This window comes from Bos indicus, chromosome X (assembly GCF_029378745.1).
Source record: "Bos indicus isolate NIAB-ARS_2022 breed Sahiwal x Tharparkar chromosome X, NIAB-ARS_B.indTharparkar_mat_pri_1.0, whole genome shotgun sequence".
Classification (NCBI taxonomy): Eukaryota; Metazoa; Chordata; class Mammalia; order Artiodactyla; family Bovidae; genus Bos; species Bos indicus.
Window position 1 is genome coordinate 62,587,504 of NC_091789.1, and position 23,889 is coordinate 62,611,392.

Consider the following 23,889-nt stretch of genomic DNA (forward strand, 5'->3'; position numbering starts at 1 on the left):
TAGGACGGAAGTGGAGAGTAGGGCTGTGGCTACAAAGGTGGAGAAGATGCCGTCTTGGCCCTGCCCAAGTCTGCTATTTCAGGGAGGTCTGGAGGAGAGGCGAAGAGTAGGTCACACCCAGCGGACCTCCCAAAGCCCAGGGGCTTATCACTAGACAGGCTCGTCCATTCCTCCAAGAACTCAGCGAGGGCCGGCTAAGCGCCTACTAGGTGCCCGGGGTCCAAGGAAGCGCCCTGGAGAACCGGAGCGCAGGAGGCGGAGTCGGGCCAAACGGCTTCGCGGAGGAGCGAATTCCGTAGTCGGCGGTGCGGGAGGGTGGCGGTGCACGCGTGTGGGCCGGGCGAACGCAGAAGGCGAGGCAGGCCGGGGAGGAGGGGAAGGAGGCGGGGATTGAGCCCGGGGGAGGGAGGGGGAGGCCGAGGCGCCGAGAGAGGGAGTGGGAGGTGTGAAGAGTGCGAGCGGCTGGCTGGGGGGGGGGTGGGGGGGGTGGCGGTGCGGGGAGGCCGGAGAGGAGAGGCGGTCGGGCGGGGGTGGCCGAGGGCGTGAAGTGGGGGGGCGGCGAGGGACCGAGCCGGGCGGGAGCGGGGAGGCGGCGGCGAGGGGGAGGAGAGAGGGAGGGGAAGAAGGAGGAAGCGAGCGCGGCTGCTGCAGGGGGAGGAAGACAGGGAGGAGGAGCCGTGCGCGGCGGCCGTGGCGGCCGCCAGGGGAGCCGAGCGCCGGGGCGCGGGGAGCCGAGCGGGCGCCCAGTCGGGGCCGAGGGCCGACTGCCGGTGAGTGGAGCCCCGCAGGGCGCGGCGACCCGTCCCTGGGGCCGGGCGGGTGGCGCGGGAAGCTGCGGCGCCGGGGCGGAGGGAGGGGGCCGGCCGGAGCCCAGCCCCCGGCTGGCCCGGCCTCCCGCCCGCCTTTCCTCCCTCCCTCCCGGCTTCCTCCCGCCGCTGCCCGCGCGAGGGGGGCAGGTCCCGGGCGGGCCGCGGGCTGGGGGAGGTGCTGCCCGGAGGGCGGGCGTCTGGGGCCGGGGGGTGGAGCTGGGGGCTCGGGGGTGTACCCGGGGGCGGGAGGCTGGCCCGGGACGGCTCTAAATTGGCTCGGAGGGGCCCGTCGGCGGCGAAGTTGCTCGCTGGGGGCAGAGACGGCCACGCGGTTGCAGGAGTAAGCGATCCCCCTGTGGCGAGTGCGTGAGACGAGGAGTCCGGCGTCCCCGCCAGCCCCGTCGCCCTCCCCGCCGGCCCGGCCCCGCCAGCTCCCCTCCTGGCCTCCGCGTGTTCCCTCGCCGTCTCCCCCGGTTCGCTCCTGCCGCGTCCCCTCAACCCTCGCCCTGACCCTCCCGGCCTCCGACTTCCCCCGACCCCTGCTTGCTTCGCCACTGCCCCTGTTCCCCTTTTCTTCCCTCGCTAGTTATCCCTCCCCGCCTCGTAATTCCCGATGCAATTGCCTCTTTGAGACCTTTTTTTTTTTCCTCTCCTTCCTTTTAGATTGGCCAACGGCTCGTTTCCACCCTGCCTCGTTGGTGGCCACTGGAGAAGCGCGGGGGGCTCCCCAGGCAGCCGTAGGGACAAATTAGAGCCAGCACTTGGCCCCAGGCCTCGCGTGTAGCTTCCCGTCCCCTGCTCTAGTTGCCCCGGTGTCCGGAGGGGGGTGCGGGGGCGGGGTGTGCCCTCCGTATATGTCCCACCACCCGGGCCACCCTCGGGGCTTGTGTTCCATCTCGCTCTCGCTTCCTGCACGGTGGTCGTGGGGAGCCACTTTGCATCATGTCCCGGTATAGCTACCAAAGTCTCCTGGACTGGCTCTATGGGGGCGTGGACCCCAGCTTTGCGGGCAATGGGGGCCCCGACTGTGCTGCCTTCCTCTCTTGGCAGCAGCGGCTGCTGGAAAGTGTGGTGGTCCTGACCCTGGCCCTGTTGGAGATCCTGGTGGCCCTGCGGCACATCCTGAGGCAGACGAAGGAGGACGGTAGGGGTGGCCGTGGCTGCCAGCCAGAGCAGGTGACCCAGCGGCCAGAGGAAGGCAAAGAGAGCCTGAGCAAGAATCTGCTCTTAGTAGCCTTGTGCCTGACCTTCGGGGTGGAGGTGGGCTTTAAGTTCGCCACCAAGACCGTCATCTACCTGCTCAACCCCTGTCACCTGGTCACCATGATGCATGTGAGTCTGTTGACTTCCCCCACCCCTTCCTGGCAGCCTCAGCCAGCAGAGTCATTTGTGTGCTCAGGACACTTGGCCGCGTAGAGCACCTCACCCCTGCGGGCAGTGGGACCCTTAAAAATGATTTTCCAACGAGTGGCTGTTTGGGTGCGGATTTCAGATTTGGCTTCCTTCCACCTTTGCACAATGCGTCAGCCCTACGGTGGTGGTTAGCCCTGGAAAAGACTAGCACTCAGGCCAGCGGCCCCTCCCCTCCCAGGCCTACCCTGGCCTTTTGCCAGCAGGAAGTCCGACCCCAGCCAGGTTCCCTTTCTGGATCACCAGAAGGGAGCCATGGGCCACCCCCGCCCAACACACACACACACACACCCCACCCCCCCACCCCCACCCCCTGCCCCAACACACACACACATTCCCTCTGCCACAATTTCCCAGAGGCCTGGTGGCTTTCTTTCCTGGAGGTGGTCACAGAAGGTTCCGGTCATACTTGGGGGAAATACTTTTGTAGGTTTCTCTTAATGACTTTCTTTTGGGAGTTTAGGATCTTAGGGTGAGGTCTGCCTTTTGAGTTCTGAGGTGTCAGAGCAGCACCAAACTCCGACTCACTGCACTCTGAAGCAGACCCCAGGCAGACTCGTGACCTCTTCTCTGTGGTGAGAGGGTATTTATTTCCTGCAAACCTCTCCATCTTATCATTCTCATTCTCTCTCCTGAGGTCACAGTCCAGGGGTGCCCAGAGAGCTGATTTCTTTATCTCCCATTAGCGGTGCTAAGAAAAACAAATGAGATTGAAAAGGAAAGTTGCCAGATACATAAAAATAATCTGGGTGAGCACCAACCAAGAGCGAGACTGTCTTTTTGTACTCAGCCTGTGTAGAGAGATGATCTAAAACTATAATATCACGGAAGGGTAGGAAGAGAAGAGCATGGGGTGGGGGGGCTGTCTCTTTTAGATTTCAGGCTGTGGAAAACCTGGTGTGTTTTATTCAGGGACAGTTGTGAAACCTGTCATTAGCATCTTTATTGCTTTTATATTTGTAGAAGGTTGTTTTCTCAGGAGACTCGTGACAACCTTGTGTGGGGCAGGAGGTTGAGATAATTGTCTCGGTTTCACAGGCCTGGTGGGGGGACTCGGGGATGGGAGGTTGCTCGCTTGCAACCAAAAGATGAATTAGCTTTCTGGGTTGGAAAGCTAACCCACCCTCTTTGGGGTTTCGGAATGCAGAGCAGTCTCTGGGAGGCCGCTGCTGATCAGCATGGTGCTGCCTACTTATGCTGCAGATGCTTGCTAGCTCTGTGTTGTAGGAAGTCCTTGGATGGCAGGTTCTTGGCCTCAGTTTCCCAATCTGGAAACTGGTGAATGACCACAGACCCCATTCAGTCTTGCAGATGTGATAAGGAGGTGTAGACAGATTTAGAATAAAGCAGCTCTTAGTGATGGGATGGCTCTAAGCGTCCAGTAGGCTTGGAGTGGGTAGTATTTTTTTAGAGGCCTTCTTGGGAAGTAATGCCATTCACAGGAAACCCAAGGGCTCCCCCAGTTAGACCTTCTGTGTAAATTTGAGCCTGTCCTCTTTCTTTCTTTTTTTTTTTTAATGAATGGGCTTTTTGTTAATGAAAGGAAACAACACATCTCAGCCATTGCTATGTGAGGCTCTTGGGACAGGAGTGCTTTTTTTGGATGGCAGGTGGTGAGGGTCAGAGGGTACCTCTTTGACAAAGGGGTCTTGAGGCCTCTGACAACCACATATCTAGAAGGTCAACAAAGAACTAAATTCAGCCCGATTGGGGCTGCTGCTGGGGTGATGACGTCAAACCTGGCAGCATCATGGTTTTCAGTGGAAAGGTTTTTAGAGGCTTTTAGAAGACTCTGGAGGCTTCGTTCTGGCATTAATTAGTTGTGTGACTTTGGGGAAAGTACTTGTCCTGGCTCTCAGTTTGCCTGGCTGCAAAACGAGGCAGAGTTGAATTTCTAGGTCTTGACAGTCTATGTGCTGTGCTTCTTTCCTCTATTAAGCAGTGCCCGGGGGTGCCACACAGAGCTATTCCAGAAATGGCTTTTGGTCTCCTCGCTCATTTCAGGTGGTCATGGTTCACCTTCTCATCCTCATCTTTCGCTCCCTGGGTTTTCCCCGTAAGGTAAACCTGAGAAGGCCACCCTTTAGGGGTCCATATAGATGATGTTGGCCCTCAGGGGCTGAGTGCAGCAGAGATGGATGTTTGGGGAACTATGAACTGATTCCTGTCACTGTGCTTTTGCTGTTGTCCCGTGCTTAGCTGAAACTCTGAAGCTAGGTGGTGGGGGCAAAGAACAGTCAGGTTGAGGAATCCTTGAGACCAAGCAGGATTGTACTGCTTTGTCCTTTACTCCCAAGTTACTGCTTTGTGTCATTTAAATAGAAACTTCTGGCCTACTGGGGGACTTAGCCTTTGATGAATCCAACACTCCATACCTTACCTATGGTCTTATTGGAAGCAGGGACATACGGATTTTTAAAAGCTGATGTGAATCTTTAAAAGAAATATTACAACAGATGGAAACAGTTTTCTAACTTATTTGGGCTTCCCTGGTGGCTCAGATGGTAAAGAATCTGCCTGCAATGCCGGAGATACAGGTTTGATCCCTGGGTCAGGAAGATCCCTTGGAGGAGGGCATGGCAACTGACTCCAGTATTCTCGCGGGAAGAATCCCATGGACAGAGGAGCCTGGGGGGCTACAGTCCATGGGGTTATGTGTTAGTCGCTCAGTCGTGCCCGACTCTTTGTGACCCCATGGACTGCAGTCCACCAGGTTCCTCTGTCCATGAGATTTTCCAGGCAAGGATACTGGAGTGGGTTGCCATTTCCTTCTCCAGGGGATCTTCCCAACCCAGGGATCGAAGCCGGGTCTCCTGCACTGCAAGCAAATTCTTTATCGACTGAGCTACAAGGGAAGCCAGTCCATGGGGTTAGTATTAATAATACTTTACATCTGTCTAGCTCTTAACTTTTATAAGACCCTTTCACACGCACTATCTTCTTTAGGGTTATGCTAGATAAGCTTGAGCCTGGACAGAGAGATGTTAAAATTTATCCTGTGACTGTGTGTGTTTCAAAGGGGAGGTGTTGAGTACAAAGAAATACTTTGGCAAGTGAATTAGCTGAGTTAGGCTATATCATGGCAGTAAATTCTGTGGAGTTCAGAGGTCCTGATAAGGAAAGGGAGACATTAGCTGAATTGAAAGCAGGAGCTTAGAGACATTTCTGATGTGTGTCTCTCAACAAGATGACTCAATTATAGCTTTATAGAAGGCCTTGTTCTGCAGAGGCAGTGTAAGTTTGTAATAAGGGCAGTATTTCTTTCAGCCAGGAAATGGAAGCACTGGAGGGAAAATGACTAGTCTCCTTACCTCCCATTTTTCAGTCTGTAAAATATTTCCTCCCAAGGCCTTTGATACACAGACCCTCCTCATAGCCATGCTGCCTTTGGGCAACCGCCAGCTTTAGAAGCACAGGGCAGGGTACTTCTTGTGTCCGAGTTCTGTTCTTGAATAATATTCCTGCTGTCAGGTTTCTTTTTGGCCTCGTCTGTTATCTCAAGGGCCCTAGAACTTGGGACTGGTAGAGGTTTGTAGGATTAAAGCAGCACCTTCTCACATCTGACTTAAGCTGGGGATGCTTGAGGGTTCTTGGAATCAGCAAGCACCAGGATTAACACACCACTGTTAAACCCCTTGCTGAATATCAGTGGTTTTTACCCATTACACCAAGAAGTATTTCTTCAAGCGTGGCTAGCTGGTCCCCTGTGCATAATATTTTCGTAGGTATGGGTGACACGGAATGAATTTACTGACTGTTTATGCTGTTTACAAAAAAAACCAAAGTGGAAATCACACTGCCAGCAAGGTACTGGCAGGGGTGGCTTTAGAACCCAGCTGTCAACAGTGGAATTGGGGCTTTAGCAGGAAGAGAGTCTCATAGCTATTTAAGTCCTAAAATCTACAGTTTCTTAGCGGAAGGGTTAAAATGCCAGACAGTTTGACTGATTGTGTCCGTAAAAACTCATGGCCTTTTATCCTTTGCATCTAGTTAGATTGTCTCTGCCTTAGGAACTTGCAAAGATCGAATTTTGGATGTCTTGTCTAATTGTCCACTTCCGGTTTGTTGTGTATATGTCTGTGTCAGTACCTCCCAGTTGGGCCCTGAACTTAGTGGGGCATAGCATATGCCATTTACCCCTCTGTGTCTCTGTGCATACGGCACTCTGGATCTCAGCTGGACATTTTCCAAATAATAATTGATGCTATTGACCCCTGAGCACCAAGCCTCTGGTTTTTAGCCTTTAAGACCAAGTGAGCCCCATCCTTTTTTTAGAGTTAGCGTTGCTATTTTTCTGTCTTTACGATATATTAGAAGGCTGATGTCCACCAAATATGGCTAACCTGCTTTTGTCTCACTGTTTACTTTCCTACTTCACTTTTTGCCAAAAGCACAGAATGGCACATATTCAGAATGGTCCTGAGCTTTTTGTGACACCTTTTGGAACTCACTGGATGTATATGGGTATGTTATATTTGCTCTATGATGGATTTGTTTTAGAGAAAACCTGATAGATTTGAGAACTAGGCTTTTTTGTCCCCTGCCTCCTTGACTTCAGACCAACCACACCTCTTCATCCCCATCTGTTGTCTGGAGCACTGATAACTTGCTCATGGTTGCAATTGATGTTGGTGTGTAATGGGTGCAATGAGGGATCCAGCTATCTGCTGGCTTATCAGATGGACTGTGTCCTGTGTCATCAGTCCAGGGGGACACAATGGGGTGATGTTTGTATGGTCCTCAGCAATGAGGCATGACATTCCTTTTTAGTTTGTTTCATATTCTCCCCCAAGGAAATTTGCAGAGAATTTTTCCATCTTTCATTGTTACAGTCTTTGACAGAGTCCCTTCCATTATAAGGGAAATGGTGTGGATTGGTGGATTAAACAACCCACAGACAGCCCTGGGATTTAAAATGATGATACCAGTTTTGCTTGTCGCCTGCTAGGGAACCTGAGCAAATTATTTAGCTTTTTCCTATCTTGATCTTCTTCGTGAAATGGGCCACATGGAAACAAAGCATTTTAATCCTCTGAATAGCTCTGTGGTCACTTAAACAGACGCCAGGTACAGCTGATCAGAGCTGGCAGATGACCAATAGATTTTTTTCCTCTGACTCAGAAACTGACAAACCTCAACTTTTCACCTTTCTTGATAGCTCTTAGAATCCATTCCTCTAATTAGTTCTGTTGCTTTTCTCTGGATCCTTGCCCACATCTGCATACCCTTCTATACACAGTCTATAAAACTGGATACTGTGACCAGAGGTCCAGCCCACACCCAGCAGAGAGGAAAGATTTCTTTCTCAGCCTTTTCTCACTGTGCACCTGTTAATACAATGCAGCCTGGAGCTTACTGTTAAGTAATAGAATGCAGCAGACTCCTACTCAGGGGGTGATCCACAGGCCCCCTGGATTTTTGTCCCTTTGCCATAGAAGTACCTCCTTCATCACTGTCTTCATGGGATCTGTCGTGAATTCCTCCCCTCTGTAGATGGTCCTGAAGATTCTCTGGGAAACTTTCCAGTTGACCTTGACTCCACAGTTATTCCACTCATTCCACCAATACCTCTTGTCCTCCTTTCCCAACTCTGCATATTCCTCAGACTGTTAGCCTCTTTAACATTAGCCTTTGCATGAAAAAATTGCAAGCATTAGTTGCTCAGTCACGTCCTACTCTTTGTGACTCCATGGTCTGTAGCCCGCCAGGTTCCTTGGTCCATGAGATTCTCCAGGCAAGAATACTGGAGTGGGTTGCCATTCCCTTCTCCAGGGGATCTTCCTGACCCAGGGACTGAATCCGGGTTTCCTGCATTGTAGGCAGATTCTTTACCATATGAGCCACCAGGGAAGCCCATGACTTTGTATACAAGTCGGTAGTTTGGTAAGTGTTCAACTGGGTTGTTTGATTTTACATGTTTGTTCATTCTCTACCATTAGTGTGTATACTTTTCTTTAAGGAAAGGAGTAGTATGTTTTTTTCCCTCTGTAACACCCTGCAGAGCTTAATACAATACTGTATGTGCACATTAATTGCTTAATGTGTAGTGTGCCTGGATAATGCTGGCTGACTGACTGGCTGACAGAACTGACTTTTTTCTGTTCTTTTTTCTTTTTCCCTCTGGTGGTTCTGTCTGTGGTCCCTTGAGGTCTCATGGGCACAGTTCCTGTGTCTCCTGTGCCTATTAAGAGAAACTCCTGTCTGGTTTTTTTTTTTTTTTTTGAAATAGCCAGAAAGAGAGGTGGTTTCACCTCCAGCTCACACATCTTTTTGTTGAATTTCCATCACAAAGAGCTGGTTATTAGGAACTGCAGCCCATTCTCTGCCCCAAGTTTCTGCTCACTTTCATTGCACTGAGGAAATTGCACTGTTGGATCTTGGTCTTAAATCCCTTGGTTTGACATCTGGAAATGTCTACTTTCTTCTTTTCCTCCTTTAATATCAGACATTAAAAAAACACTGTTATTAAGCTGGTAACTCACTTTCTATCTCTCCCCTTTTATATTTTTCAATAGCTTGTTCACTGTCAACCATGCTTCATTGAAATACCCTTTGCAAGAAGAGCCAGACTTCTCAACTTCTGGTCTTTCATATATTTTTTTTTGTTAACTTTGTTTGTGTTCAGCTTTGTGAGGTATAGTCGACAAAGAAAATTGTAAGATATTTAAAGTGCACAACGTGATTTGATTACGCATACATCATGAAAGGACTCCCCACCCCCCACTGAGTTCACTAACACATCCGTGATCTTTCATATCTTTTGTTAAATTGAGAACATCTTCTGCCAGTAACTGACTGACTGGACCTGAAGTGGAGTGCAGTGCTTTTCAAATTTTCTTTGTGAAAGATTCCCTTGGAACCTTGTTCTCATGCAAATGCCTGGCTCTCCACTCAGAGTCTAAGTCAGTCTCGGTCCTATAAGGTGAGGATGGGAACCTGCATTTATTACAAGTTCCTCAATGATTCTGATGCCAGTGAGCATTGGATCCCACTCTGAGAGACATTATCTAGTGGATAAAGTATGAGGTCACAGAAGGCAATGGCACCCCACTCCAGTACTCTTGCCTGGAAAATCCCATGGGCGGAGGAGCCTCGTAGGCTGCAGTCCATAGGGTTGTGAAGAGTCTGACACAACTGAGCGACTTCACTTTCACTTTTCACTTTCATGCATTGGAGAAGGAAATGGCAACCCACTCCAGTGTTCTTGCCTGGAGAATCCCAGGGACGGCGGAGCCTGGTGGGCTGCCATCTCTGGGGTCGCACAGAGTCAGACATGACTGAAGTGACTTAGCAGCAAAGCATGAGGTGGGATGTTGCTTCCGATGCTCCTCCTGACTGGTGTGATTCTGGTGGCCTGTGGGTGGGCATTTGGTCTTCTAGTAGTACCTCGGTATTTATGTGGGTGTTAAATAAGGTGGTTGAAATTAGAGGTTGAAGACCCCGAGTTATTGTGAGGTGGATTTTAAGGTAACTTTGGCGTTCCAGTGGCCTGTTGGGTGCCTGTGGCTTTTATAAGTGGAGGATTTCAGCCAAACCTCTTTTTAATCACCTTCCAGTCCTCCTATACTCCTTTGCCATTCTTGCAGTGTTGGAGATCTTTGGGAACTAACAAGATAAAATACTGATACAGAATTATTGCATCCTAGTTCTCTATTTGCAGGACTTTAGTTTCAAATGCTAATGGAAATGTATCCATTCTTGCATGTATTCAGCAAACATTTGTCCAGTTCCTGTTGTGTGTCAAACATTGTGCCAGACACTGGAGATTCAAAGATAAATAAGAAACATTCTTTGCCTTCAATGTTGCCCACAGTTGAGATGAGACAGGCAAGAAAAAAAGATCAACTAAATTACAATGTAACATGTAAAGATCAACTAAATTACAATGTAACATATAAAGATCAACTAAATTACAATGTAACATGTAAAGATCAACTAAATTACAATGTAACATGTAAAGATCAACTAAATTACAATGTGACAGGTTTGAAACAAACATTAAGGACCAGAGGGTCTTTTATTTTTTCCTGATGCAATTAAGGAAAGCATACTGGAGGAGGTGACATTTGACTCATAAGGAGACATGTTAGCTCTTTGAGAGCAGGGGTCCTTGTTTGTCTTATTTTCTATCATAGTGCCTCTCATGGGACCCACCTCATAGTAGGTGCTCAATAAACGTGTGAATGAATGACCAGGAGGTGGCTAGGTGTTGCAGAAGGAAAGGGTTTCTTGGCATAGGAAACGATACATGTAAAGGCACAGAGTTGCTTCCTCTTTCACAGGAAAGCTTTACAACTCTTACCTGGAGTCATTTTCATTTTATTATCAGGGCCAGGCATTGTTTTTGTATTTCTCCCTTGGCAAACCACGTAAAACTTGGAACGCTCTGTCATTTCTGGCCTGTTGATAAGACAGCTGCAGTTAATCACAAGTCCTTGATAGGGGGCTTGTGAGATAGAACGTTGTGTTCTCTCTGCTGTCCCAAGGAGGGCCCACATGGTCAAGGACAGACACGGAACACAGAGAGTGAGCAGACATTAAATGCAGGAAATGAGGTAGCAGGCATTCCACCCCCCACCAGATGATTTTTAGTGGCTCATGGGATGGCTACTGGCCCCACGAAGCTGGAACTGATGCAATGTTTCCATGCTCTTCTTCTACCTTTCTCTTTTCTATTTCTTTTCCCCTGCTTCCATGTCTTCCCCCGCTAACCCCCCCAACTCACCCCATCCAAGTTTGCCTCTTTCCAGAGTACTCAAAGCTCCAGATCAACTCCATCTAAATGCCTGTTTCACCAGAGGAGGTCCTATCTCCAAGGAAATAAGGAAGAAATCAGTTCCATGTAGGAAGTTCATACTGCAGTGTGAATGGCTCAGATGCAACAGAGGTAGGGGAGGACAGGACTTTTTAAAAGGGCCTTGTTAGCCTTACTTGATCTTTAATTGGTGGGGTGTGTCTCAGAATTTGAGCAGGTGGCCTTTCCCATGCTCCTTGCTCAGTTGTTGGCCTCCCTCCTGCTCCACCTCCCATCCTCCCCCACCCTGAGAACTGGAGTTATCAATGTCTTGCTGTCCTACTTGCTGAATGCCCAGGGTAAGTCTCCCTCCAAGGTGCTCTTGAATACAGCAGTTAAATCTGAATGTCTGGGGAGGGCTCCTCCTCTTCTGGGCACGGTCCTCTCTGTTTACTCAGCTCTTTCCCAGAGAAAGAGCTGCCAGCTAAACAGGGCATGGTTTGCACGTCTGTCAGTGTGTGGTGTGTCAAGGGACACTGACCTGTTTCGGTCAGTGATCCTGAAGGGGAGGGTTGGGGGGATCTTTCCGTTGGCTGCATACCCTTAACGGTAGCTGCTGGAGCAAATGTCAGAGGGAGGCAGGCAGGGTAGGATGAGTCTGGTTGTGGGCCTGGTGAGCTCTGAGGAAATGAAATAGATGGCAGGAGACTGTCTTCTCTAAGACAGTCCTTAGAGAGGATTGGACTGTTGGGCAGACCCAGTTCAAGCCATGTCCTGTGGGCAGATGTTTAGGTTGATAGGAGAGTGAGAGGTGAGATTATCTGAGGAGAAAGGAATCATGCATGACAGTTGCTCAGTCATGTCCCATGCTTTGTGACCCCATGGACTGCAGCCTGCTAAGCTCCTCTGTCCTTGGGATTCTCCTAGGCAATAATACTGGAATGGTTTGCTATTTCCTCCTCCAGAGGGTCTTTTCTTCCTGACCTGGGGATCGAACCCATGTCTCTTGTATCTCCTGCATTGGCAGGCAGGTTCTTTACCACTGCACCACCTGGGAAGCCCAAAGGAAGCATGAGCCCATTCTAATTCCATCTCAGTTCCTCCAGTCTCCCTGTCTCCAGCACACATCAGTGGTGGTATAAACTCAGGGTGTATTTTGCCTATGAATTGAGTCGCCTTTGCCAGTTGACCAGCTGTGTTTGCAGAACGACTTTGTGCTCAGGCTGTTGCTGGCAAAGAGACATTTCATTCAGGTGCTGATTAAACAAGGCACAGAGCCAGATTGCACATTAAGGGCCTTAACTACGGCTCTGGGAGCCTTGGGTAAACACTTATTAGATGTTTTGGGTAGAGTATTAGGAGAAGCTGCTGGACACGAGGGAAACTGGCTAGGAGAGACTTCTAGAAAGGTCTTTGGTCTTTTCCTAGATGCATCAGATCTGAGCTACTGGCATGTACACAGAAGGGCTAGACAGGTTTCCTCCTTGGCATTTACTTGGGAAATTCTTACTGGGACTCAGTAGGTTTGGACTGGGACACAGCAATGAACCTGGCTAAGTTAAGCTGGGCATTAGAAATGCCTCCTTTTCCTAATGCAGGTTCCGCTGAGTGGACTGAGCTTTTGGACCATATTTCCTGGGTTTGTATTTGAGCCCCATCATTATGTGACCTTGGGTGGGTAGTGGTAAAGAATTTTCCTGCCAATGCAGGAGACACTTGTTCAATCCCTGGGTCAGGAGTATCCCCTGGAGAAAGAAATGGCAGTCCCCTCCAGTATTCTTGCCTGGAGAATCCCATGGACAGAGGACCCTGGGGACACAAAAGAGTTAAACATGACTGAGCATCCAAACAACAAGAATCATGTGTGACTGTAGGCGTGTTACTTAACTGCTATCAACTTCACTCATCTGTAAAATGGATATAATCACAGTACCTACCTAATAGGGCTATTGTGAGTATTAAATGGAATAACTTAAATCAAGCATTTGGCAGAAATTCTGGCTCATTGTCAGCAATAAATGTTAGCAGCTTTTCATAGTACAGTCAGCCCTCCATAAATGTGTGTTCCAATTTGCAGATTTAACCAACTACAGATTGAAAATATTAGGGAAAAAAATTTCAGAAAGTTTGAAAACATAAAACTTGAATTTATTATGCACTGGAAACTGGTTATATTGTGTTAGGTGTTGTAAGTAATCTAGAGACAATTTGAAATATATGGGAGTATGTGCAAGGTTACATGCAAATACAACACCATTGTATACAAGGGACTTGAGCATCCATCGATTTTGGTATCCCTGGGGGGTCCTGGAACCAATCCCCCATGGATAGCAAGGGACAACTGTAGTAGTAATAGTACTGTATAGTACTGTATAGTATTATAGTAGTAATAGGGGGCTTCCCAGGTGATGCTGGTGGTAAAGAACCCACCTGCCAATGCAGGAGACATAAGAAATGCAGGTTCGATCCCTGGGTCAGGAAGATCCCTTGGAGGAGAGGGGCATGGCAACCCACTCAAGTATGCTTGCCTGGAGAATCCCATGGACAGAGGAGCCTGGCGTCTAAGCCTGAAGTGACTTAGCATGCACAGTAGTATATAGAACTCCTATATAGTGGTTCAAGTCATGCTGGGTAAAGTGTGTGCACAATCAGTCATATCTGACTCTTTGCAACCCTATGGACTGTAACCCGCCAGGTTCCTCTGTCAATGGGATTTCCCAGGCAGAAATACTGGAGTGGGTTGCCATTTTCTATCCCAGTGGATCTTCTGACCCAGGGATGGAACCCATGTCTCTTGTGTCACCTGCACTGGCAGAAGGGTTCTTTAGTGCCAGCTGGGAAGCTTCCCAGGTGGGGAGGAAATGTCAATTCATTCCAGTATTGTTGCCAGGGAAAATCCCATGGACAGAGGGGACTGGCTGCTTAAGGTCCACAGGGTCACAAAGAATTGGACACAACGGAGCGCACGCGCTCACACACACAAAAGCTGACTCTAGGTTGGTAAAAGCCTGGGTTCAGATCCTACCACTAGCTGTGTAGCCCTTGGCAAGTTGGGTAACCTCTTTGACCCCCTAGTGACCACATTTGTAAATTGGAATAATTAAACCTACCCTGTAGGGCTGTTGTAAGACAATAATGAGAAACAATGAGACAAGAGTAATAAAAACACTTAAGATAGTAAACAGTCAATACTTTTTTTTGCTGTGCTGTGCTGTGTGATGATAATGAGCTTTGTTATCCTTATGGCTGCTGCTGCTGTGAGCTTGGATGCCTGATTCTGGGATAAGATGACAAATTAGATACAGGAAGGCAGCTGTAAGAATATCACCCAAGAGAAACTTCACTGGCATCTTCATTTCATGTGGTAGGCAAAAATACTGATTCCATGAAGTTGGCACCCACATAATCTCTGCAGGGCAGGGTTGCTTGATTGTTCAAAGCCTAAGGATAGCTTTGTGGGAAATTGAGAAGTTACTGTAAATCACTCAGTGTTTTCTGAAGCATTTGGAGGATGGCTGTCATTGGTGGGATGCTTGGCTGTCCAGGGATCTCTGGGCTTAATTATTGCTGCTCTTCATCAATGGACTGGCTCTCTGGTGCCAGCTGTCTTGAGATTGGTAGCCTAGGAAACCGAGAACATGACAGAAGCAGGAAAGGATTGGTTTGGGGGTGGGCAGAAACAGGTGTGTGGATTGAGTTTTTACTTCTTCATTAATTTCTTTTGACTAAGGATAGTGCAGCTCTCTCAATAGCTGCCTGTTCCCAGAGTTAAGTTATCAGAGGAGAAAGGCAGGTTAAACATAGACCAGTGCCTTGCCTGACATTTCAGCAAATGGATGAAAAACCAAACAAATGAACAAGACAATTCTTCGAGTATCTCCCAGGTATGGAAACCCTCTCATTTTTAAGACTAGTTGCTCTCAGAACTAGAACCCCAGCAGCCAGTCCCTCACTAAAGAGAAGTCCCCTTTAATTGTGCAGCCCTCTGGGGCCAAGGCCTGGGTCTTGTGGTTTCACAGCCTTGGGGTTGGGATGCCCCACCCCAGCAAGGCCATTGATAAGCCTTCAGGCTTATTTGCAAGTGTTGTGAGTAAATAGGCAGTTCCTTGGGGTAAGGTCAGGTTTTCTGTAATAATCTGGGTTCCCTGGGAGGAATTGGCTTGGCGGGCATTCCTAAAACAAAGGACAACCCTGAGAAATTAAGGGAGACTGTACCCAAGGGTCCCCTTCTTATCCACACTTTTGTTCCTTGTAATTTTGCATTTGTAGTTTCCTTTTCTAAGTCCCAGGCACTTGAGAGAGTGTGCATGCCTGTTGCCGCACTTTATTTCCTGCCCTGCAGGAATGTTGCTCAGGGTCATGTGCATAAATACCTTATTATCATCAATGCTTTTATACTTGGCCCATTGAGCTACCACTGACTGCTGGCTGCTGCTTCATGTGGGCCTTTCTCCCTGTTTCCCTGGTCCCTAGTCACAGGAGGACTCTCAAGGCCCCTGAGGAAAGGGGCTGGTTTTACCTTTGGGTTTCTCTTCCCTGTGCAGCAGTGCCCTGGAGTTTGCAGTTCAGCTGTCCTCAAAATAGCCCTGCAAGCTGGCACCAAGCTAAAGTCCAGTTTCCCTTCTTTACTGGTGGGGTTTCTGGCTAGTGAGCAAAGAGAACTGAGTGAACCCCAGCCCTGTGCCTGTCCTCCCTGGGCGAGGCTCTTGGCGGGGGTGGGGATGGGGATGGGGTGGGGTGCCGTCTTGGGCCTCGAGGTCAGCGGTGGCCTTTGGGCCGAGGCTGCATTCAACTTGTGAGGTCACAAAGGCTCTGCCTGGCTGAGCAGTGTTTGGCCATACCTCACAGCTAGGGCTGTGTTTACTCAGATGGACACACATGGAATCCAGGCTGGGATCATCTTCCCGAGCTTCTTACTCCCTGCTTCGGGTCTGAACTGAAAAACAATTTGCAGAGTACACTGTGGTCCGCACCTGTTTTTTTTTTTTTTAATCCCCTTTCCACAGCCAGTTTGCAGTGAACTGAAGATTAATCCTGGCTCCTCCCATTTCTTTTTTATTTTTTCTTCAGTTTCCCTTGGGATTGGGTTCTCACTCTTCAGTCATAAATGTCCATAGACACTAAGGACAGTTGGTGCCACTGCTCATTTAGGGTCCCCCTGCCCCAGACCTCTGAAATACCATAAACCTGAAATAGGGTTATCTGGGCAAAGGGGGGTTAAATTTAGGAGAAAGAGCTCATCATAATATTTGGTTATCTCTGTACACTCTAAAAGTTAGGAGTAGTAGTGATGATAATACTTTTGATATAAACTATACTTTGATAATACTTTTTGATAACACTTTGATAATATTTTCAATATAAGTGATGATAAACAGTTTGAGCATGTATCATGGTTCAGGTACTGTGCTTAAGTCTTTTGCCTATATATTACCTAATTTTCAGCCTTCTGCAAGAGGCCATTTTTGTTTTATCTAATTCTTCTTTTGGAGAAGGAAGTAGCAACCCACTCCAGTATTCTTGCCTGAAAACTCCCATGGACAGAGAAGCCTGGTGGGCTGAAGTTAAAAGGGATCACAGAAGAGTAGACGCGACTAAGCATGCAAGCATGCATTCTTCTTTCCCTTTGTTGTAGCCCATTTCTTCTTTGGTTGACTTACAGATACTGAAGAAAAATGTTCTAGCAACACTTTGCTGGGTGGAAATGGCTGAGTGATGCCAAATCAGAGCTGGAAAAAAAAAAAAAAGAACCTCAGAGATCATCTCCTCACTTGTTTTTCCAGATGAGTAAACTGAGACCCAGAGAGGTGAAGTGACTTGCCCAAAGTCACAGAGCTCAATGGAAGCAGAGGTGGATCTCCTGGTTCACTGTCACTCTGTAGTACCATTCATGGCCTCCTTCTACCCCTTACCATTCCAGCATAAAAGAAGCTGGGCTTTTGTTCTTGCCCAGTAGTTGAGAAACAGAAATCTTGTGTTTTATTTATTTTTTTGAGCATCATTTTCTATGACAGCCTTGAAAGCGAGGCTCTCACAGCTGCAGGCCACCTTTCTACCTGACCGCTATAGCAACTACTTTTCCAATGTGTTTTTCTGCCCTTGCTTTGTCTCTTCCACAGAGGAAGCAGGCTGCAGTGCCACCATTGCTTGCTGCTTGTCCTGGGCAGGTAGTCCAGGGAGTGGTATATGCTCAGTGAGCCTGTATGGCAAGTCAGTGTCATCTGCTGTGAGATATTGATGGTTTTGCAATGGGACCCATTCAGTTGGGGCTGTAACTGAGGTCATCATTTTTCTCTAAGTAGAGACCTGCATGCCATCCTAGTGAACAGTTGTGTGAGGCTCCACAGCAGGTGAATGATTCCAGAACCTCATTCTGGTAGAAGTGACAAAGGTCAAAGAGGAAAAAGGTCAAAATAATTGGCCAGCCCAGGGAAGAAGTCATTTCATCTTGGTAAACAATGTAGAGTAATAGATAGAGCACAGGATTAAGCATTAGCCAGACCTGGCCTTGGCTGCAGGTTTCATCTCTGACTAGTTGGCAGAACCTAGTAGTTTTGGCTGGTCAGATTGCCTCTCTTGGGCTTATCTTCTTACATAAAGTGTGATAGTTGAAGAGTCTAGGCTCTGAAGTCAGATTGGCCAGGTTCAAATCCCAGCTCTGCTGCTTTCTAGCTATGTTGCTTTGGGTAAGTTAATTGATATCTCTGGGTATGTTTTTGTCTTTGTAAAATGGGGATAATACCATCTGTGGTTTTCTTACAAGAATTCAGTGCATAGCTACATGTAAAGTATCTAGATCAATGTCTGGTGCATAGCAAGCACAGAGTATGTTATCTGTAAGATAGGTATGCTCTTTGCCCTTCATATCTCACAGGCTAAACGTGACAGTCAAGTAAAAGATTTGCGAATGTGTCTTGTAGCTGGAAAGCACTGTCTAAATGGGAAAAATAATTTTTTTGAGAGCATGAGCATTCAAAGACAAGTCTTTTCAATGGTTTTATCTAATCCTAGGATTAGATATTGATGGATATTTATTTTTTCAATTTTAATTTTTTTAAATTATGAAAGTATGATAACACCTTTACTTGACTTCGAAAATACAGAACAAGATTACATGTAGTTCCACTATCTATTACAAGCATTCTTTAAGTAGATAAATTAAGATTTTTAGTTGGTTTCCACATCAAATACTCAAAAAATAGAATGAACATATAGAGAAGCAGAAGGATATAATAGACCTGAAAGGCATTGTGAACCAATTCAACATGATATTTTTTTGACAAGCTGGCAAAAGGAAGGATAGTAGGTTAATGTGTAAGGTTATATAAATGCTGGGTCCATCAAGCAGTGCATGTTCTGCTTTTTCCCTCCTAGTGTACTTAACGGTGCTTAAAAGCTAAGTAAAGTGGTTGGAGGATTTGGAGTGAAAAGCAAGGATTACGATACTTTTCCCTTAGGGCCCCTATCTTAGTTAATGGCACTGCAGTCCATCAGTGACCTGGGTTAAGTCCTTTGAAACTTTGACACATTTCCATTCCTCTCTTCCACCATCAGAGTTTCTTGAGTCATTTTGATTCTGTCTTTCATTATTTCTCCCATCTGTCTCTTGCTTTTCTTCTTTGATTCCTCTGCCCTAATTCACCTAGTTGTTGATCATCATCACCACTATCTGTCTTCTTACCAGCAGCCTGCTGACTGATTTTCCCTTCTCCTGGGGTCTTTCTGCTCTGTCCATCATTTATACCGCTGCCAGAAATGATACAAGGAAAATTCATGTTGGGTCCTGCCATTCCCTTGCTTAAAAGCCCTCAGTAGCTCCCTACTGCCTTCAGCAAGGAGAGCAGACAGCTGGACAGATGCACCTTGTGGTGCATCTGGTGCCCTGGGCCAGCCTTGCTAATCAAAACATGAGCATGCTTGCTCAACATGCGTCTCCATGTAGGTTCAGAATCATCTTTAACATAGTATTTGAGGCAGCTACTATTACTCAGCCAGAGAATGGCAGAGAGAGAAACCCTTTAGAGAAAGCCTGAGCTCCTTGTGATAAGATTTGGGACCTTCCAAATCTTGATCAACCAGCTTTATCCTCTAGTACATTGTTCCATATGTGCTCTGATCCAGCCACATGTACCATGAACTTCCACGGTTCTCTGACTCTGAGTTTATACTTTGTTCACGTTGTACCCTCAGTCAGAAATACTTTTCTCTTCCTGTTGAGATGCCAGTCATCATTCAAGGCTCAACACTCCCCCTTGTGAAGGTTTCTTCAAGCCCTTATGCCAGATTTAGCCATTCTTGTCTATTTTAGCATTTGATTCTGCCTTGTGTTACATAATTGTTTATGTTGCTCCCTCACTTCTTAGTTTGTGTATTCCCTGAATACAGAATCTATGTTCTGTTGATTTTTTCTTTTCTAACGCTGCACAACATCTAGTACATACTAGACTCCTAATTTTTTAAAAAAGCATTTAACTGAGTCTAGTCCTTTCCCTTTGTTTTTTGGATGAGGAAAGCGAGGCTTAGAAGAAAAGGTCAGGAGTTCATTTTGGGGCTTTGTTGAGTCTCAGATGTTTGAGATGTTGAGGCTGGAGTGAACAGCAGGCAGTTGAGATGTAGTTGGGCTGGCAAAGTGATTTAGGAGGCATTCATTTAGAGAAGTTGGCAGGGGAGAAGATGCAACTATCATGCAAAAGCAGAGGGGAAAGAAGAAAAGGATTCTGTGAAATGCCTACTTTTGTGGGCAGAAGAAAAGACTCAGTGAAGCAGACATGGAAGGACACCCAAGGCAGGAAGGAAATTCAGGAAGCAGGTCCTCTATGTCATGTGAGGCAAAGAGGTTGAGACCAAGGAAGGCTTGAGAAAAGGCACTTGGAATTGGTGAGTACAGGCTGGTCTGGTGGCCAACGGTCCACCCACTTCTAAATAGTTGCCCTAGAAATGTTCATGTGTGAAGAGTTGTGTGCAAGGGTGTTATGGAATCAGAGAAGATTAGGAAACAGCCCACCAGGGACAGAATGGCACATCCCACCAGTGGAATATTGTACAGCTTTTAAAAGGGAGGCTAATCTCTATTCCCTTTGGAAGATGGTAACAATATTTTATTAAAAAGAAATAACGGTATGTGTGATATGAACCCATAAGCACCTCGTGAAAGTCTGGAAGATTGTGTACTCGGTAGTGTTGAATCCTGAGTTGTTAGGGAGAGGGGGGACACCCTCACTTTGTACTTAACACATTTCTGCATTGAATTTGGTGTAAGTACAAATTTCTTGAGTAATTGAGAAGAAATATTTTTGTAAAAAAAGAAAGGCAGCCAGGGAGAGCAATTTCAGTAGAAGAGAATCATTGGATGAAGGAAGCCAACTCACGAGAGAGGATCTGGCAGCTGAGAAGACACCATGTGGGTGAGAGACTGCTCACAGAGCCTTTGCTGCCGCTATGGCTTGTGGGGGTGAGGCAGGGGGTACAGTGAGACAGGGCTGCTAGAACGAGGCAGTGACCCCATGGCCAGGGTTTTCAGCCGAAAGGGATTAAGTAGAAGAGTGGCAAGGTGGCCTAGAGACAGGCAGAGGCTGATTAAGAATGAATTAAAAGAGCAAAGCAAAGTGGCCATGTGTATATATGAGGGAGGCAAGAGAGGATGGGGTTGGGGGAGAGACTGGTTGGGAGCCCAGCTGCAGACGGAGCAAATATTCTTAGCTGTAAGGAAACATCCAGATGAGGCAAAGAGTAGCACATTTGAGAAGGGACAAATTAAATATCAGTTTGAGGAGTAGAGAAACTTCCCCCAAAAGGATGAGATCTCAGGCCAAGTAAGCCTTCCATACAGTGGTTGGGGCAGAGGCTGGACTACCTAATTGCCTTCTCTGACTGAGGATTAAGAAAGCCCCGCGTTGTTTAAATTTTGGTGGCCAAAAACGTTTTGGCAGTGGCAAAGTTATCTTAATGGCTCAGAGAATAGTCAGGTGAGTGAGTGAAATGGAATTCCTGTGACTTCGCAGGCCTCCGAGTTACCTGCTGGATCTGTCACTAAGTTTGGGACTAGAGGTGGAGATGGAGAAGGTGGAGGCCAGGAGTCCTCACCTGTGCCTGCTCCTACAGTCATGAAGGAAACATTTAAAAATTCCAGTACCTGTTTTCCCCACCCCATTCTTATCTAGTTGTCTGGACTGGGGGCCTACACATGAGCATTTTTTCAGGTTCCTCAAGTGATTCTAATATGCAACTAGGATTAGAAGCCACTAGTGGAGAAGACTGGATTACATGTGTTCTGAGCCTAAACTGGCCCTCTGAAGCTTGTGTATGTTGTGTGTATTTAACACTATTTCAATACACCTATTTCGTCTATTGTGTATTCCCAAAGCCTGTGGGTGCATTACTTGTAAGACGTGCATCCCATTGTTTGCCAGCTTCTTGCTCGCCTGTCGGGGAGATCTAATAAGCTCTATGAGGTAAAATTCAGGAGTTCCTCAAGAACAATAGTTGTACTTGCAGGGCTCCTCATAAGGGTGCCTGGCACTTCGGTATTCAATTATTGTCAGGTGAAGTGACAAGGAGCTTTGTTTCCCTGTGTAACGCTGCTTTTAAAAACCCAGGAATAGTAAAACCTGACATACTCAGAAAGTCTGGTGGGAGAGAGGCTTGCGAACCACCTGGCACATGTAAAGTGTCTGATACACTAAGCACTGTGCGGGAATCCGTATCCCTCAGCACGTCCTATGCAATGACTCTGAGCCGTGCATCATACTCAGGACTGTGAGATACACAGGAAACATCAGATATGGTTTCTGCTCCCTAGGGAGCTTATTATCAAGGCTCGTTTATAGTCTAATTACTGCATTTTAATGTGGAGAACTTGTAACAGGAGAATGCTAGAGGTCAGAGGGCCTTTGAAGTTCCTTTAGTTCAAACCCTTCATTTTGCAGTGGGGAAAAGAAGCCCAGCACAGGAAGCTACTTGCCCAAGGTCACCCAACTTGGGGATGGCAAAACCAGGGCCGGAGTGTCGGGCTGCCTCCCTCTGAGGTCTTAGTGCCCTGTTCTGTTGGATCAGTTGAAGGACAAGTGAACCTAATGGCCTGTGTTAAAACTTTAACAAGAATTCCAGTTTGTGCTTTATGCTCTCACTACCTTATAGTTGAGGGAAGAGTGTTTGCATTTTAGTCTTTTTTGAAAGCTTGCCTAGGGAGGGCCAGCACTGGTTACCACTGGAAGTATAGCTGAGGCCCAAGAGGCCTAAGGGGCTTCCCAGGTGGCTCAGTGGTAAAGAATCTGCCTGCTGATGCAGGAGACCCGGGTTTGTTCCCTGGGTCAGGAAGATCTCCTGGAGAAGGAAATGGCAACCCACATCAGTATTCTTGCCTAGAAAATCCTATGGACAGAGGAGCCTGGCATACTGCAATCTGTGGGGTCACAAAGAGTTGGACCCAACTGAGCGACTAAATAGCAGCAGTGAGAGGCCTAAAGATGGGGAATTTTGCCTTTACTGAAACAGCCACTGACTCTAACCCCTCTGTGTCTAATTAGGGCACTTTTCCTACTGTTTCTAATGGGCTTCCCAAGATTAGTAGGTTTATCAATTTTCTGCCTCAGTCACTCCTTTTTTTGTTAAACTGTTGTGAGTCTTACCTTAGAGGAGGGAGGTGGCCTGGTGTTCTGTGCAGGCCTGAGAATTAGTACAGTGGGAATGGGTTCCTAGTGGTGCCAGCATCAGGCTGTTTCTTCTAGCCCTGTTCCCTGCCAGTTCCCAAGCCCAAAATTCAGTTCCAAATCTGGGGCTTTCTCTGAAGAGTCAGGTGTAATTCCAGGTAGAGATTCTGGGTGCTCTTCCCTGGGCCCCTTCCCCACACAGACAAGGTTTAGAGAGCTAACAGCTCTGCCTTCCTCTGTGCCAGATTGTGGTAATAGTCACGTGCATGCCTGCTAAGTTGCTTCAGTCGTGTCTGACTCTTTGCCACCCCGTGGACTGTAGCCCACCAGGCTCCCCTGTCCATGGGATTCTCCAGGCAAGAATACTGGAGTGGGTTGCCATTTCCTTCTCCAGGGTATCTTCCTGGTGCAGGGATAGAACCCACATCTCTTGCATCTTCTGCATTGGCAGAAGGGTTCTTTACCACTAATATCACCTAGGAAGCCCCAATAATAGTCACAACTATATGTATTAGTTGTATATAAATATGTATTGAACGCCCTGTGTGATCAATGCTATGATTGGCATTCCCATTTTACAGATGAAGACAATAACCTTCAGAGAGGTTTAAGTATCATGCCCAAAGCCACATAGCTAGAAAGTGGTCAAACTGGTACAGGTTTGGCTGACTTCAAGGCTGGTGGTGTTATCTGTTAGGCTAGTAGAGCTTGTCATTCAAAGAGATTGTGTGTGTGTTAGTCGCTCAGTTGTGTCCAACTCTTTGCGACCCCGTGGACTGTAGCCCACCAGGCTCCTTTGTCCGTGGGATTCTCTAGGCAAGAATACAAAGAGATTACCAATTATATTTTTCCTATGGATGAAGAACAGTCTGCCAACTTTCGGTAAGCCTATTTAAAGAATTAGTCAGAAGAGTCCCATGTAGCAGAATTCTGTTCTACTGTGGGGCAGACTGTATTGGGAGACTTGCCAGTCACCAACACTGCATAGTCAGATAGATTACTTCCCTTCTCTGGGATTCACTTTCCACATCTGTGAATGAAGGTTGGACCAGATGATTTCTAAGATCCCTCCCAACTCATACATTTGATGACACTTTGGTTCATTTCTCACTTCCTGGCAGAATGGAAAAGTCAAGGAACTGGATGATGGACAAAATGCATTGGAAGTGTAAAAGTGGGGAGAATCTCATAGTGCCTTCAGGAACTTCCTGGGTGGGTCAGTTAACCTCAAATGGCTTTACCATGCTTAGGCAGTTACACATGGGTTCTAGTTTTCCTCGGGAGTTTA

The 23,889-nt window shown here is 47.4% G+C and overlaps 1 protein-coding gene across 18 annotated transcripts in view; it reads left to right on the forward strand.

Annotated features, from left to right (window-relative positions):
* The first annotated feature begins 628 nt into the window (after positions 1-628).
* The window catches only part of TMEM164 (transmembrane protein 164), a 194,699-nt gene continuing 171,438 nt past the window's right edge, over positions 629-23,889 (forward strand). For 6 of the 18 annotated variants that reach the window (XM_070783924.1, XM_070783923.1, XM_070783926.1 and 3 more), the window contains exons 1-2: positions 1,048-1,149; positions 1,473-2,141. In XM_070783924.1, coding sequence (XP_070640025.1) covers positions 1,752-2,141 — 390 coding nt within the window. In that variant the 5' untranslated portion in view covers positions 1,048-1,149; positions 1,473-1,751. The other 12 variants (XM_070783928.1, XM_070783930.1, XM_070783933.1 and 9 more) reach the window with 11 other exon arrangements.